Source organism: Pyricularia grisea, assembly GCF_004355905.1.
Source record: "Pyricularia grisea strain NI907 chromosome Unknown Pyricularia_grisea_NI907_Scaffold_4, whole genome shotgun sequence".
Classification (NCBI taxonomy): Eukaryota; Fungi; Ascomycota; class Sordariomycetes; order Magnaporthales; family Pyriculariaceae; genus Pyricularia; species Pyricularia grisea.
Genome location: NW_022156718.1, coordinates 3,351,529 through 3,367,129, shown reverse-complemented (window position 1 = coordinate 3,367,129; position 15,601 = coordinate 3,351,529). Strand labels below are relative to the sequence as shown.

The window sequence follows — 15,601 nt, the reverse complement described above, 5'->3', positions numbered from 1 at the left end:
GTTATTTAGACTGCCCTGTTCAACTTTGCTACAGACTTGAAGCGACACACACTCCAACCTCCCGACTGGTTTCGAACAAATTCGTCCACGTCTTGCTTGTCAGCCTACGTCTGAACCGATCGCATCCCCTACAGCTTTACATCCTGCCCTTTAATTCCGGCTGCCAACGCAAACTGGGCAGAGAGACATCTGCCCTCCTACGAAGATGCATCTCATGAATGACCTCAATGTTCATTCCCATCTGGCGTACCGACCCTCAATTAGATAGATAGTGTCGGCACTTTAGCAGAGCGCTTCTACAAGGCTCGATGGTCCAGTAGACCCGCAATGAGCACCTATAGCCACTCGCCCCGTGGGGTGTTTTCAGGGACGATCGCAATGAGAAATTTCGATCAAGGCTTGTAGCTGGTCACCGACGGCCCCAGGAGTAGTGCGTTTGGCTGTTCAGAGGCAACCACTGACAATTGCCAAGATGCACATTTAGCAAGATCGATAGCCACTGGCAACTCCGCTGGGGTGTGCGTTTTAGCTTGATTGTTTAGTCACTGGCAACCTATAAATGGTGTGCGTTTGACTTGGGAGGCACAGCCTCGGGCTATCACTGGCAACCTTCAAAGGTGCGCGTTTGATGTCCATGCCACTGACAACCCAATGAGGGACTGTGTTTGGCTTATGCGACAGTCACTGGAAACCCGGAAAGGGGCTTCGTTTGGCTTGACAGACAGTCATTGGAGCTCCGCAAGAGATTTCGTTTTGGCTCGTCAGAAGGAGATTCACTGAAAACCCGCAAGGGGCTTTCTTTGAACTCAGATGGTCAGTCACTGGAAACCCGCATGGGACTTCGTTTGATGGCCACACCATTAGCAACTGCGCACGAGTGCGGTTGGCTTTTGGGATTATGTTTTTCATTGTATTCGTCGCCTTGAGTGATGCTATGAAGAAGAACTGTCCGTGATGATTTTCTGTACTAGGTAGACAAACACCAGGGTATGGGATGCAGGCTAGCAAACAGGCAAACAGATACGATACACACTTGGATAAATAACCAACTAGACAGGCAAATAATTCTTTTTCTTTCTTTTATGGCCCGACTTTTACCATATCTGTCTGTATTGGTACAACGAGAGTATTAACAGTCAAGGAAAATCAACGACGCCCAAACGAGTGAATCTGGACGTCCGCGAGGATTCCAGGTTAAGACAAAACAAATATATATACCAAGAAAAACGAGAGTAACCCTCGGGTCAACAACGCGACAGAAAAATAACGCCGAGGAAAATGTGATCCCGCTAATCAGACTAAGAAAAAAATGTAGGAAAGAAAAAAGCTACACGAAACGAATAGTTGTGAAAAAAAAAGAAAAGTAGTTTCTCACAACTCACACCTTCCCACTACAACATCAATGGGCGCAAATTTCTTTTAGAGCCTCTTCTAGAAACCCTTGAAAGGATCATCACGAGAGAAAAAGTCCTCTTCGTATCGAGATCCAGCCCTGGACGCGGCCCCGGGGATACGGTTCCCGTAGTTGTCGCGCTGCCGGCTGCGACTGGCTCGACGGCGCATCTCCTTGCTCCTCCGCCGCGCCCGGTACCTCATCTCATCCTCCTCGTCCGGATAGCCACCAATGGCGCCAATAGAGTTCTGGGCCAAGGGGCTGATGAAGGCCTCCATGCGGACGGTTCCGATGGCATCGAAAAAGTTGTTGGACGGAGCGGCCGACGGCCGCGACGACGCCTCCGACGTGCGCTGGCTCGCCTGGCCCGCGCTGCTGCTGTTTCCGCCGGCGCCGTTCCAGTTGCTGCCGCCAAAGCTGCCCAGGATGCCCGAAGAGCCCGACGTCTCGACGCTAGCCCCGGCTGTGCTGTTGGTCGACTGGTGGTAGCTGCCGCTGTTGGCGCTATCCCTCCCGTTGCTCGCGGGACCGGAAAAGCCACGGAACGACAGGGGCGGCGGGACGTGGCCGCCCGTGTTGCTCCGCTTGCGGCCGTGCACCATGACTTGGTTGGCACGCTCGCTGAGCATGCTCATCCTCGAGTCGTTGAATCGAGGGATGGGCGGCGGTGCTGCCGTGTCGCGTGAAGTCTCGCGCTGGTGGTTGCTGGACATGGTGCTAACGAAGCCTGCCGGCCCGTAGCTTGTCCCTGCCGTTCCTGCAGAGATGGACGACATGATAGACTCGGGAGGCCTGTTGGAGGTGGAGGGGATGCTGGCTGTGTTAAAGTCGGTCTGAGTCGACGATGCAATACTCATGAGGCCGCCGCCGCCGCCGCCGCCGCGTGTCACTATGGTCCGGCCCTTGGCCAATCTGATAGAGTCCCTAATTCCACCCCGCCTTTGAGGCTTTTGTTGCGCCAGATCATAGTCGGAAAGAGGTGCTTTGTTCACAGCAAGCGTCGTCGATGGCGGCGATGCCAAAATCTCGGGGACTTCCTGATTCGAGTGTGCAAGGAAGGACAGCGCAGTCAACCACACGTAGTGCCGCTCTCGCGTAGTGGCGGTAAACTTGAGGGCACGCTGTGGTGTGAGAATCAGAATAGACCTGTCGAATACCGAAGTAGCGCCCTTGGGCGTCGGATTATCATCCTTGACGTCCAAGACAGACTGGATTACCACTGCAGCAAGAGAGATATGTGTTAGCTTGGTCTGTAAAAAAATCATAACCTACACAGTGTTTCCTACGTGTTCAAGACCCAACTTACGTTTGCGACCCGCCTTGCCTAACAAGGCACTTCCCGACACCGGCTGCTTGCTGCTCCATAGAATGGCCCGCTCATAAGGCGCCAACCACACCCAACGCTTGTGCCTGTCGTTACTAGTGTCGTCCCTTCCGCTGGCCTCGCCGCTGCCCTGGACTCCAAAAGACCTGCGTCTCCGCACGTACTTGAACATCCATTCACCAACCATGGTCTGCGCAATAGCATCCACGACTCCGGTGGCTGCTTGTGTTGAGTTGCCGCCGGTAGACGCCGCGCCGGTGGTGGCGTTGGTAACGGCTGTGCTCGTGGATGGTTGCTGGCGGTGGTGTGACCTGCTGAAGCGACTGTTTGTACGGGGAGTGGTGATGTCGTTGTTGGGCAGTGGCGGTAGGCCAGGGCTCTCCAAAGGATCTTCCTCATCCTCCTCCTCGGCAGCTGAGAACGTGGGGGGTGAGCGGCTTCCGTTCCTCTTCTGTCGCGGCGGCAGGGCCGCGGCCGATTTGGTCTTCCGGATGCTAGACGGACGCTGCTTGGAATGGCGCCTAGTGGGACTCCGCTGACCATCACTGGGCGCGCTAGCGCTGAACGGCGGGCGACGAGAGCTGGCGCGCGTCGGAATCGGGAACGGAGGGTTCATTGCGTCTGGCAAGCTGGGGCTTCTGGACCGTCCTTGGTGTGTGGCAATGCCATTTTGTATCATGACTGCCTTGCGCATAACACTGGCTCGGTTAGAGCTCAGAGCTCCAAGCTTGTCACCCTGTGATCGGGAGCTGCCAACGCTCTGCATCGAAGATCTCCAAGAACCCACGGCCGACTCGCCGCTTTCCCGTCCATCTGGAATTGCGTACTTGGAGTAAGTCTCCGTGGTCGGAGACGCCGGAACCGCCCCAGAACGGTTATGGCCTCGCGTGCCTGATTGTTTGATGGATACTGGCGACTCGAGAGCACGCTTGGCACCACCAGAGGCCCGTCTGGTGTGTTCGTTGCCTGTTACCGACGGTGGTCTGGCCCCTCCAGGTGCAGTCAGGGCAGTCCTGAACTCTGAATCACTAACATCAGCGCCTGCAAATTCATCGGCCTCGTCGGAGCTGCCACCGTCAAAGCCTGCAAACAAGCTGCTGATACGGTGTGGCCGCCTAATGGGAGCCTTTTGGCTAGACAGCGGGCCATCATCATTGTTGCCAGGGTACGCATCCGTCGTCTCCTCGCTCTCCTGGACCTGAATGGTAGGGCTGACGGGCATTGTCGGCATTGTTGGAGAAGTGGGAGATTTGTTGTTGGAGTGGGTGAGATTCGACAGGCTCTTCTGCGTGGCCAGCCTCATTGGGTTACGGGGAGGGAGGTTACCAGGGGCCGGGTTGGAGGTCTGGCCGTCTACGGTACCCGCAGGTACTGGGGAGACGGGCCGCGAAGTAATAGCCGAGGGATGAAGGTGAGCGGGGAGCTTCTTCAAGCGCTGGTCCATCTGGATCTTCTCCGTCTGGACCGAAACAGATCTGGTAGAAACGGACGATGTGATGATGGCTACTTGGCAGCCGAAATCCTTTGTGAGCTGTGGCAGGCGTGGCTCTCTGGGGGTCGAAGGCCGGCTTGTGGGCGGATGAATGCTGATGCTTGGGATTTGCATCAGATCCTTGTCGCTGGCGGCCGCACCAGGCGAAGCAGGCGCAGGGCCTTCCGTTTGCGTAGAGGTGGAGACCATAGCCGGCTTGGAAGGGACGACCTTTTCTGGTTCTACACTCTTCCGCTGGCTCCAAGCTTCTGTAGTCTGAGAGCTGGTTGACACCATGGGGGCCGTTTGCCTCACAACAGCCTCAATGGTCATGGGTCGTGCAATGTGAACCCTCTTCCGCCGCTGATTGGCTTCGACCTCTCCGTCTGCCCTCGGAGAGCTCTCATGGCTCTCCAGGATCTTTGAAGCTCGTGACGGAACCGTTGGCGGTTCGGGCGTCACTGGCTTGACCGGCTGCACTACCGGGGATGGAGGAGGCGAGTACTGAACAGCGGCATCAACGTAGGTGTAGGCAGGCTTCGGGGGCGTATCAGATACAATCATGGTGGTGTCTTCCTCATCTTCCTCAATGACACCGTCTTCCAGGCGATCCAGCACGGACTGGTTCAGGAATTTGGTCCTGTGGGCGCTGCCCGGGCGGATCAGGCTGTCGTTGCTGATGTTGCGGCGGTGCATCCTAGACAAAACACTATCCTTACTGTTGTTGCGCATGTGCATGTGGTTAGAAAGAGCACTGTCTCGGCCGCGGCCCGCATCCGTATCATAGTCACTCTCTCCGTCAAAGTTGAGCTCGTCTGCGAGCGAGTGCCCTATGGGCTTGCCGGGTGTGCTGAAAGTGGAAAAGCGTATGCTGTTGGTCATGCTCATGGTGCGAATGCTCGCTGCATCATTGGCTTCACGGCCTGGCTCTTCAGCGTCTGCCTCTAGACCCTGAGCTTGGGCGGCCTGGAATGCGGCAACTTCCTCCAACAGGGACTTGAGTCGACTCTCGGCGACATGGACCTTGCGCTCATACTTGCGCCGATCTTCGTCCCATTCCAACCTCTCCTTCTCAAACTGATCATGTACGCGCTGGGAATCATCCTCTTGTTGCCGTAGCCGTTTCTGTGTCGTCTCCAACCTCTTCCTCACCTCGGCAATAGCTTCTATAGCTTCATCTCGCTCGCGCGCGAGCTCCCCAAGAGCTGAAGACGTGCCGCCCTCTAGCAGTGCCAACTGTCGCTTGATCGAGCGGTTCTCCTTAGAGGTGTTCGTCAAGGTCTCCTGTAGAGACTGCTGCTCCTCCCTCTCCGCGTGTAGAGTGCTCTCGAGGCTTTCGATTATCTTTGTCTTGTCCTCCTGATCTCTGCGCAGATTCAGTATCTCCGAGACGAGATTTGCGTGCAGGTTCGGGGTGAAGCGGCGGGGGTCCAGAACGCTAATGTTCTCGTCGTTGGCATAGTCGACAGATGATCTCTTGGAATTTCTGTCGGGTTTTTCGGTTGGCAATGGTGGTATGCCGTTCTTCCCAGGAGGAGTCATGGATCGGCGCGACTTCCTAGAACCGCGCGACGGTGTCCTATACGGTGTGTCGGCGGGTGTGGGAAGCGAGGCGGCCGCGGCCGTCGCCACATGGGACGACTCGTCCTCAGTCTCCCACACGGCCATTGTGCGCGGCGTGTGTGAAAATTTACAACTGGCCAGCACCCTATTTTTGCCCTCTGGCTGCTCGGATGTGACGTTGCCGATGTTCTTTATATCATTATGTTTCCAACCAAGGTAGCAGCCGGGCGGCGAAGTGGTTTCTGTTCTAGTAGTGACAGCCAAAGGGGTCGGCTGTATCCGCAAGTGGGCAAGCTATCGCCGTTCGACCTAGCTTACACTGCCAAAGCGGGTGGCTGCTCGGACGGTTATCCTTGTTGGAAGGGGATCGTCTCTAACAATGGCAAGACTGGTTAGTTGGCCCGCTGGAATTGTCAGCTAAACTTTTCAGCTGAAGGCATGGCCCTAGGTAAGACAAGACAAGGATGAACTGACCTAATGGTAATTAATCCAATACCGATGTTGTTTCTTCGCTGGGAGCTTGTGCGACTGTCGATGTTGCTGCAGAAGGTTGGAAAGCGCCGTCCAAAAAGCTCGACTGGATCGAGTATGTACTGCGTTTCTATCCGTCAGCTTTGATAGGCCAATGCAACAGCCGTTAGATTAAATCAAAGCACCGTGAGCAGTGATCAACGTCCAAGCCCCCTAGGCCCCTTTCTCAGCACGCCCGGAAGACCCCACAGACCAGAGCCAGCTGTTCCCTGTATAATACGATTGAATCGTACTACGTACAACAATAAGAGGGTAACAGGATGCTTAATCCCCTATGACCATAATCCACCGGGGGGTTCCCAGAAGATGTAAGGCCATAAGAAAAAATCAAATGTCGAGAGGGGGGGAAAGAGACAAAAAGATAAAAATAAAAACCAATTCAGGGACCACTTACTAAACCACAGGAATTCTGCAGAAAAAAAAAGTTTAAAAGTTCAGCAGCATAGCATGTAGCTCGCTGGGAAAGGTTGGTCAAGAACGGGGTGGCGTGCGCGGTTTGATGCGCGTTGCCAAGTTGCCGGACCTAGTGTATTTTTTTTCTTCCTTAGTTGTTGGTTACTGTTCAATTTGCAAAATCGTAGTGCGTGTCGAGGGCCCTGATTTTCCTAAGACAATTGGCAGTCGACAGCTGTCAAGGTTTTTTTTTTTTTTGAAACACCGGGAAACCGAAGAATCAATGCTCCGAAATCCCCTAGAGAAGCCGCGAATGGTCCGGGCTGGCGATCGATCTTTTTTCTGATCTGGGGAGAAAAGATCCTCGCAACCTCGGTCTGTGGAAGTGATGGATGAAGAGATTGGCACTAGTAAGACGCTTATGATGAGTGTAGGCCGTGCTCCGATTGCTATAATAAAACGAAAGGGGAAAAAAAGCCAAATAACGAATGTGGAGTGAAAACGGGTAGAAAATCGATAATTTGACAATGAGAGGCCTCAGGTGGTGACATCAATCGTCCGAGCTGGGGCTTGCTGGGCGTTTCTCCCTTGCCCCCTTTTTTTTCTGTTTTTCACTCAAGAGACAAAAAAGAAAGGAAGAAACGAAAGAAAAGTTGTACCCAACTGGCAATAGGGGAAGAAACAGAACAGATGTAGGTGGAGACTTCCAGAAAGAATTGAAGGACGTAACTAAGAAGTATAAGGTACTTACCTACTTACCTATCCTCCCTATGTTAGATCCCTAGGCTTTCATCTACGAAGTACTGTATGCCAGAGACGTTGCCAAGTAATTCTTGCAGACGGATAAGGATGCAACTTCGAATGTTCGTTCATAATTTTTCTTCCCCCAGTCACACGATTGGCTTGCGATTCACCCAAGATGGCAGGACAACAGGACCATAGGTTACCCCCTTTGCTGCAAGAACATGGATCCGCAGTCCATTCATCTGCAGGTCAGGCAGAGCTGCGCAGGGCGGATCCGTGCCGTTTGGATGGATTTTTTTCGCTTGTGATGGGACGAATCCATCAAATCGTGACCGGGGTACCATTGGGTGGACCAACGACTGGCGACTACTACGCGACCCATTCTAACTGCCAACCTTACTTTGTACTTCGTACATAGGTGTGCAGTCAGTCAGTCTGGCCCACGGATTTGTTCACTGCTCACCAATTCTAGCTATGCTTTGAACTCGGCGATACTCATAGTCAGATGCATCTAAAAATCCGGAATCGCCGTAGTATTTTGCTTTCTATCATGGTAGGATAACCTGACTAGGTAGGTTACCTAGGTCAATTCTTGAACTCAATCAACGCGGGCGTCCGCCTATGCAACGGCGCAGATGCAGATAGGGGTCCCAAGCCGCTACCTAGAATAAGCAAATGGGAGATACCCTGAATTTTGTCGTATTGCCTTGACTTCAACAAAGAAAAGAAAAACCATTCGAGCACAGAGTTATACAAGGTTTTTGTTTTTAATGAAGCACCTAATAAGGTATGTACGAAGTAAATATATTCTTAACTGACGTCGTCAGAACCAGCGAACCTTGCACCGTGATTGATCTATAATTTCTCGAGTCTTAAGGTCAAGGCTTTGTGGAAGGGACGAACTGCAAGTAAACAATGCAGACCCCACCAGCTCCGGAAGGGAAACGGCGTTCCCGCGTCTGCGTCTTGCGTCGGCGTCTGTCGCGAACCCCCGAAATCTCGACTCGAATTACTTGGCAGGTTTTTGCTAGGATACGTCCCGAGTCATTATTGTTCAGTGTCTCGGTTTTACTTCGCACATATTGTTCAATTCGCCTCTCTCTCATATCATTTCAGGTTCCGAGTTCCCACTCGCCTCATTCTCGCCAGTTTCAGCGGCTCCATATAACTAAAGTAGCCTTGCAGTCATTTCCATACGATCTTAAATGGGTCTTGTTTTTAAATTGAATCACAATGGGGATGGTAACCTTTTGATGTTGTATTCTTTGGTCGGGGGTGACCCGGGCTCGAACCCCTCTTTTTGAACAAAAGGCGCGCTAGGTCATCTCTGGCTGTTTTCTCGGGTGTGATGAATTGGAAATGATATTGCAGACCGGTGATGTTAATTTCCTCCATGGTAACCTTGCAATCTTGGCTTTCTACAAGCTAGCCTCGGCCCGCTTTTGTATCAATTCCTTCCTTTCGCTCTCGGCCTCTAAATTTCGAGAATCTACTTTAACAGTATGGCAGGCAATTTCAAAATAATCGCCCAATGACGTTGTACGTAGTAGTAGGTGGTTGAAGCATCTGTCTGCTTGTTAGTTAAACTTTTCATGATCTTCAGGGGCCCCCATACTTTCACCAACATTTTACGTGGCAGATCAATTGATCCGGTATGCCACGCAACACTAACTCTTAATGCTCCTTACTTAAGTTTGTACGTAGGTGCAAGTCTGGACCCTCAAATATTAGGCACACGCACGCGCACATACACAGCCAAGCCGTTCCTCCCCTCAATCAATTAATTAGCCAGCAGCCATCAGAACTCCATGACAGTCAGGGGTGTATACCTGGTAGGCTGAGAGGCTATGTTATTTCTGGTTCCAGCACGAGCCGTTTGCTGTTCCGATCGGAACCTTATTGTGCTGCACAGCACACTGCTGCCCATGGTAGCCAACCCGCCTACCTCGTGTTCTACAAAGGACTTGTCATATTCAGCCGGTTACATTGCGCTTAGGGCAGACCCATCTGCCCAGCTACTCCCAAAAACATTCTCTTTTTCACCAAGTTATGTTTTTTTTTTCTTTCCAGACCTTCGACTGGAACTGCAAAGATCTGGGTCAAAATCGGTCAGAATCCAAGGCCGCGGTCATTGCTGCGGGGCACTGGTAAACTTCCTATGATACAACGTAGTACTACGTAGAAGAGTCGTTGGGTTGCAAGGTGAAGCATACCGAGTGTGGAGTATAAGGCGAAGAAGCATACGTACCTCAAGTAATGGACAGACACTACCTATCATAGCAAGGCAAGCAACGCCAGGTCACTTGTGCCAAACACCACCACAACACGTCGACCAGGGTCCTGGTCTACTCCGTGCCTTGGTAAATTTGCCTTGACTTGCTACAAAGTGTTGGGTTGGCACAGAAAAGCCCAACCACAAACCGACCAACACGGAAAGTGGCCGCCGCCATGGCTTATCCCGTCAAGCCTGTGTTCGTTGGTCCCAGGCCCGGAGCCCCTTTGTTTACGTGGTATATTAGCGTGAAATTATGCCCTTCCTTGTCCCGGAAGGTTTTTCTTCTATCCCCGACTGGCTTGAGCCAACGAATTGCTTACCATCCTTATTACGGAATTTCTCCGCGTGCCCGCGGGCCGAGTGTAGGTTTGGGCTGGATTCTTTAAGCCATCATGCTACCCTGTGGACCGGAAAGTGGTTGCTTTGTAAATACCACGTACCGTAGTATAAACCTTGAGTAGTTCAGCCTACTACTCCGTATGAGTTGACAGTCTGTCTCCACGTACTTACGGAGTATCTCCAACTTGTTGTGGTCCTCATTCTTTGCATCTTGCGCGGAGTAACTGGATGCCTTGTAATTGATACTTGCATGCTGTACAAGTCAGGTAGGGAAGATAGCTTTATGCAATCCTTGCATATCGTGGAGTTATGCTTGATATATGCTCGATTCGGATCAAGTCGGCTGCGATAAAACTTTGGGCCCTTGTGGAGTTCAACCCAGCCTTCTGGATCGCGAGGGACTCGCCTATGTGCTCATCACAATCTGGAAAAACCCTGCATGTTCTTTTTTTTCCTTGGAATCCAGCAAGCCAGCTTGTTACTTGTGCAAACGCGGGCTTCACTGGAAGTATCCACTTTTTTGGTTTTGTTTATTCTTTTTCTTTTTGTTTCGGTCACACTAACCAAAGATGGAGTAGTTTTTGTGACAAACGACATCTGCAGTCCTTCATATATTCGCTACCCAACATGCGGGGGATGAAGAAGAAAAATAAGCACTCATGGTTCGGTAACCACGTTGGGCGACAAATCTCTTTTTTTGCAACGTAACCAGAAACTTGCAATATACGGATACTAAGTCGAAATTACCATAAGGACCGTCATACTCTTATTATCATGGAAATTGTATGTTTACTGTTGTCGAGGCCGGGCGCTGATCGGTCCCGCGCCACTCCGCAAAGAATCGTTTGGGTGGATGTCTCTGTTGTAACTGAGCTCATCACGCCCCAGCTTTCGAAAGTTGAAACACATCTGGTGGGGTTCGGTGAGCTTGTCGCTGGGAGCCTAGATGTCCCGTCAAGCCTGTCTCTTGCGAACTAAGTAACAACTGATGATGCCAATCATTTCCTAGTGTAGGTCAAGTGTAGATAGAGTGGGGGTGTTCGCAAGGCGTTGTTGCGTTGTTCAGATAGGGAAACCAGCTTGACAGTTGCGTCTTTTGTGGACCTTCATAGCTAAACCGACGGACAGCTTGACATAAATTCCGGAAATACTTACCCAACATTGTAAATCAACGATGGAATGGGGCGTCTTTTGAAGGGTACTAAGGAGCTAATAAAACGACACTAATTACCGGAGACAGCCGCACAGGCTAGGTACATTTCAGCTGGTGCCTATGATGATAGCACGCTTGGCACGTTATGAAGCCAGCCTTATGGTGTATTAACGTCTGGTTGCGTGTATCTTGCATATCGCTACCAACAAATTTGCGGAGGTGGTCGATGTTCGCAGAGACAGAGAAACTACCTACCCTGCACCACTTATAACATTCGAGTCAAATACAGTATGAAGATTCCCAGAATGCATACTCAACACAGTGCATGCCGTCACTGCTACCCCTCCACCTGTACCGTATGTTTAGGCAGCTGTCGCAGCTGTCGAGACATGAACATGAAGTTGGAGCAGCAAGCACTGCAGGTGGTGCTTTCACAACACTTGTACAAACAGGACTGCCTACGTTGAACTTGGGATATTCTTTTTATCAGTGACTTGGTCACACAAACACGTCGATATGTCCATCACGATCGAGAAGATTCTTGCTGCGACGCCGGCAACGGTGCGCGGTCAACCGACCCAACTCTCGTGCGACTCAAAGGGTGAGAGAATAGCTTATGCCGTAAGTTGCATTGTACCCCGCAGGCTGTCTAGTTAACAATCAAGACATGAATGAGACATGGATGAGCCAGATCTAGGCTAAAATAACTCATATATCACTTCGCTCAATGTAGTCTGGCAAATCCATCTTCGTTCGATCTATCGACAATCCCGAGATCTGCAAGCAGTATGTCGGTCACACTGCAGCTACCACTGTCGCCCGTTTCTCCCCTAGCGGCTTCTACATCGCTTCCGGCGACGTCTCCGGACAGGTCCGCGTCTGGGACGCTGTTGAGGCAGTCAACACCAAGGGTACGCCAGAGAAATCTTGACTTCGCCCGAAAAAAACAAAGACCGGGGAGCACACCTGCGTCGTCGATAGGAGTTTCAGGCTCTGACTAACGGCTCCTCCGTCACACCGATCATTTCAGGCGAATATCACATAATCTCCGGGCGGATCAACGACGTGGCGTGGGATGGCGACTCGCAGCGCATCATCGCAGTGGGTGACGGCCGCGAGCGCTTCGGCCACTGCATCACGGCCGACTCTGGCAACAGCGTGGGCGAGATCTCGGGCCACTCTAAGGTAATCAACGCGGTGGCCATGCGCCAGCAGCGCCCTCTACGCGCCGCCACCGTCTCGGATGATGGTAGCATGGTGTTCCTGCACGGCGCCCCCTTCAAGTTTGCCGCCAAGTCGTCGGACCAGCACACGGGCTTCGTGCTCGGCACCGCCTTCTCGCCGGACGGGAGCTACCTTGTCACAGTGGGTCAGGACAAGCGGATCCACCTGTACGACGGCAAGACGGGTGAGCACCAGCGTGAGATTGGGAGCGGCGAGCATAAGGGCAGTATATTTGCGGTTGCGTGGGCGCCTGACTCCAAGAGGTTCGTTACCTCTTCGGCAGACCAGACTGTTAGGATTTGGGACGTCGAGTCTGGCAAGACAACACGTATGTGGCGTATCGGGGCCGAGGACGGTGTTGCCAGCGTCCCTGATCAACAGGTTGGCGTGGCATGGCCGGCTGGTCGCAAGGACGGGCTGATCATCTCCCTGAGCCTGTCTGGTGACCTGAATTATCTTTCCGAGGGTAGTGATACCCCGGTCAAGATAGTCCAGGGTCACAACAAGAGCATCACCGCCATGAACACGGGATCTCAAGGTTCTTTGTTCACTGGTAGCTTTGATGGCAGGGTCTGTCGTTGGGAATCGGCGACTGGGCAGTGCAGCCTCGTCGACGGAAGTGCACACACCAACCAGGTTACTGCCTTTGCGTCATTGTCGGGCAGGACCTACAGTGTCGGATGGGACGACCAGCTCAAGTCGGTTGATGAGGCTGCTAACACATTTGCAGGCTCCTCAGTGGCCCTGGGCGCGCAACCGAAAGGCGCAGCGGCGGCAGGACGCCGTGTTGTGGTAGCTCTGGCAACAGGCTTGGCAGTCTACGACGAGAACAACAAGCAGGTTGGTAAGCTGGACACCAGTTTCACACCCACCTCAGTAGCGGCGAACGGGTCGGCAGTCGCTGTCGGAGCGGATAACAACTCAGTTGTGATATACAAGCTGGACGACGGCGGAGCGCTCACCGAGACGAACAAACTGACCCGATCGACGGCCCCGATCACCGCTCTGGCATTTTCGCCTGACGGAAAGGCCCTTGCGGCGGGCAACTCGTCGGGCAAAATTGTCGCATACACGGTCGGCGGCAACTGGGAGGTCCTGACCGACAGGTGGTCAGCCCACACGGCGCGCGTCACGTCGATAGGCTGGAACTCGACGGGAACACACGCGGTAAGCGGGGCGCTCGACACGCACGTCTACGTTTGGAGCGTGGCCAAACCCGGATCAAGGGTGAAGGCACTCAATGCGCACAAGGATGGTGTCAATGGGTGCTGCTTCCTCGCCGACGACAGGGTTGCCAGTGCCGGCAGCGACGGCGCCGTCAAGACCTGGATCGTGTCTGGTCTTCAGTGATGTGAGTGGTACATTTGAGCGTTTGTACATATCGAAACGAGGCTTTATGATAGATCGATCAAATGCAAGGCGTTTACAGTCTGAGTGATATATTGCCGATACAAAAAAAGGACGGAGGATTCATTGAACGACGAAGGTGCTTTTTGAATTGGCCTTATTGGGCTATGTAAATCGTAAACCAAAGGTGGTGTGGTGAATGCAAACAAACAGTCAAGCTTACATCGTGAGAAAAGCGCAATATCAAGGCAACTAACTGTATGCAGAAGGGTATCTAGAATTCCTTGTAATTACATCAACTAACGCCAAACAACGCATTGCAAGCCAATTAAACAACCTATTTCGTCACGCATCTTGTTTCAAGTGTAACAACGTACTGTTAGTGGGACATCTGAATAAAAAGTCGTGAGTTTGGAAGCCCCCGAGTCGACAGGATATATGTCAAGACACAGGTCTCGCATGAGGATGCCTCGCCGAACTGCTCTTGTTCTCAGATGACATGTCTGACACCGAGGACTGACCCGGCCTACACAAGGATGCCTCGTCATCATAGCACGAGAGCGTCATCCAGTCCAGCAGCTTGATGCGCTCGTGCTCCGGCGCGGGGAACCCGGCGTCCTCGCTGACGCTACTTGACCCTGCCGGCTGTGGCGCAAGGCCGCCGGCGTACGCCTGCTCGTGTGCTCTCCGGATAGCTTGCGGTAGAGCTCTGAGTGGTTGTGAGGGAAAGAGGACATCAGCATGGTTAGCATTGTAAAGCCCATGCCAGGCCCGCCAAAAGCATGCGAAAAAAAGGGGGCTTGCTCACTCGGGCTTCGCGGCCACGGCCCACCTCTCCTGGTCGAGGTGCGTGGCGAGCTCGGCCTGGTGGTTGTCCATAAGGCCTTCGTTGGGGACGACGACAAAAGGTACGCCACAGCGCGAGACGTCTACTACTGTTCCGGCGCCTGAAATTGTGGGCGATTGGAGGATTGCCGACACTTGTCAGCAAAACTGCACAAGAGAAAAAGATAACACCCCGCCAACAGCGATTCTTTTACAACTACAACGACCCAGAAACGGGGATTTTCACGACGCACCAGCATGACATATCACGATCCCGGCGTTGCAAACGCCCTCGACCGGCCGGCACGGTAGTATGTAATCGCGCATGCTGGTAGTGTACTGAAAACAGTCGACCTCGACGCCGTAGGTATCGGCGAGGGCGGCCAGGCTCGAGCGGAACCACTCCAGGTCGGAGCCGCACTGCACCGTCATGCGCGCGAAGCCGTACCCTCGCATCCAGCGCAGGAACTCGGGCCGGAGAACTTGCTCCAGCAGCGCGCGGAAGCCGGCCGTGGCGCCGATGGTCACGAACGCACGGCGTGCGAGGTGCGGATGTGCAGCCTCGGCGGCGGGAGGGGAGGTGTCATCGATTGCCATGGTGACTGGGAGTGTCGTCGTTGTTGTTGTTGTTGTGGTGGTGGTGGTGGTCAGTAATGGTGCATTCACGCGCTTGCGCTTCTTCTGGTGATAGGCGGTAGCCGCGGCGTTGATCGAGGCTGGAGCACGGGGCGTCTGCTTGTCCTGCGACAGCCCATCAAGGCGCTGGATCTTGGCGCGGCACAGGTTGTATTCTAAGGCAAGATGGCTCCGCTGATCAGCAGTTATGACTGCTGACCACAATCAATTGATTGTTTGTGAGGTCGTCTCTGCTGTATATGATGGAATTGATTCGTTGTGGTCGTCGGTGTCGGTCATGGTTCGGTGAAGTGAACCGGAATCGGAACGGATTGAGTTAAGTGGGTGCGCCGGTTGGTGCAGTGGTGTCCGTGCACGCGTCAAGCTCACCCCTGTCGCGATCT

At 53.0% G+C, this 15,601-nt stretch overlaps 3 protein-coding genes across 3 annotated transcripts; 1 reads left to right on the top strand and 2 right to left on the bottom strand.

The window, feature by feature from the left end:
• Positions 1–893: 893 nt before the first annotated feature.
• PgNI_07703 (uncharacterized protein) lies at positions 894–7,409 on the bottom strand. Its single transcript, XM_031127713.1, has 4 exons — positions 6,677–7,409; positions 6,226–6,344; positions 2,700–6,139; positions 894–2,612 (listed from the first exon to the last, which is right to left on the bottom strand). The coding sequence occupies exons 3-4, from the start codon at positions 5,854–5,856 to the stop codon at positions 1,432–1,434; spliced, it is 4,338 nt and encodes a 1,445-aa protein (XP_030981356.1). The 5' UTR covers positions 5,857–6,139; positions 6,226–6,344; positions 6,677–7,409; the 3' UTR covers positions 894–1,431.
• Positions 7,410–11,567: 4,158 nt separating this feature from the next.
• PgNI_07702 (uncharacterized protein) lies at positions 11,568–13,833 on the top strand. Its single transcript, XM_031127712.1, has 3 exons — positions 11,568–11,807; positions 11,920–12,097; positions 12,217–13,833. The coding sequence occupies exons 1-3, from the start codon at positions 11,703–11,705 to the stop codon at positions 13,758–13,760; spliced, it is 1,827 nt and encodes a 608-aa protein (XP_030981357.1). The 5' UTR covers positions 11,568–11,702; the 3' UTR covers positions 13,761–13,833.
• Positions 13,834–14,000: 167 nt separating this feature from the next.
• PgNI_07701 (uncharacterized protein) lies at positions 14,001–15,471 on the bottom strand. Its single transcript, XM_031127711.1, has 3 exons — positions 14,837–15,471; positions 14,566–14,704; positions 14,001–14,466 (listed from the first exon to the last, which is right to left on the bottom strand). The coding sequence occupies exons 1-3, from the start codon at positions 15,177–15,179 to the stop codon at positions 14,199–14,201; spliced, it is 750 nt and encodes a 249-aa protein (XP_030981354.1). The 5' UTR covers positions 15,180–15,471; the 3' UTR covers positions 14,001–14,198.
• Between the last annotated feature and the right edge of the window lie 130 nt (positions 15,472–15,601).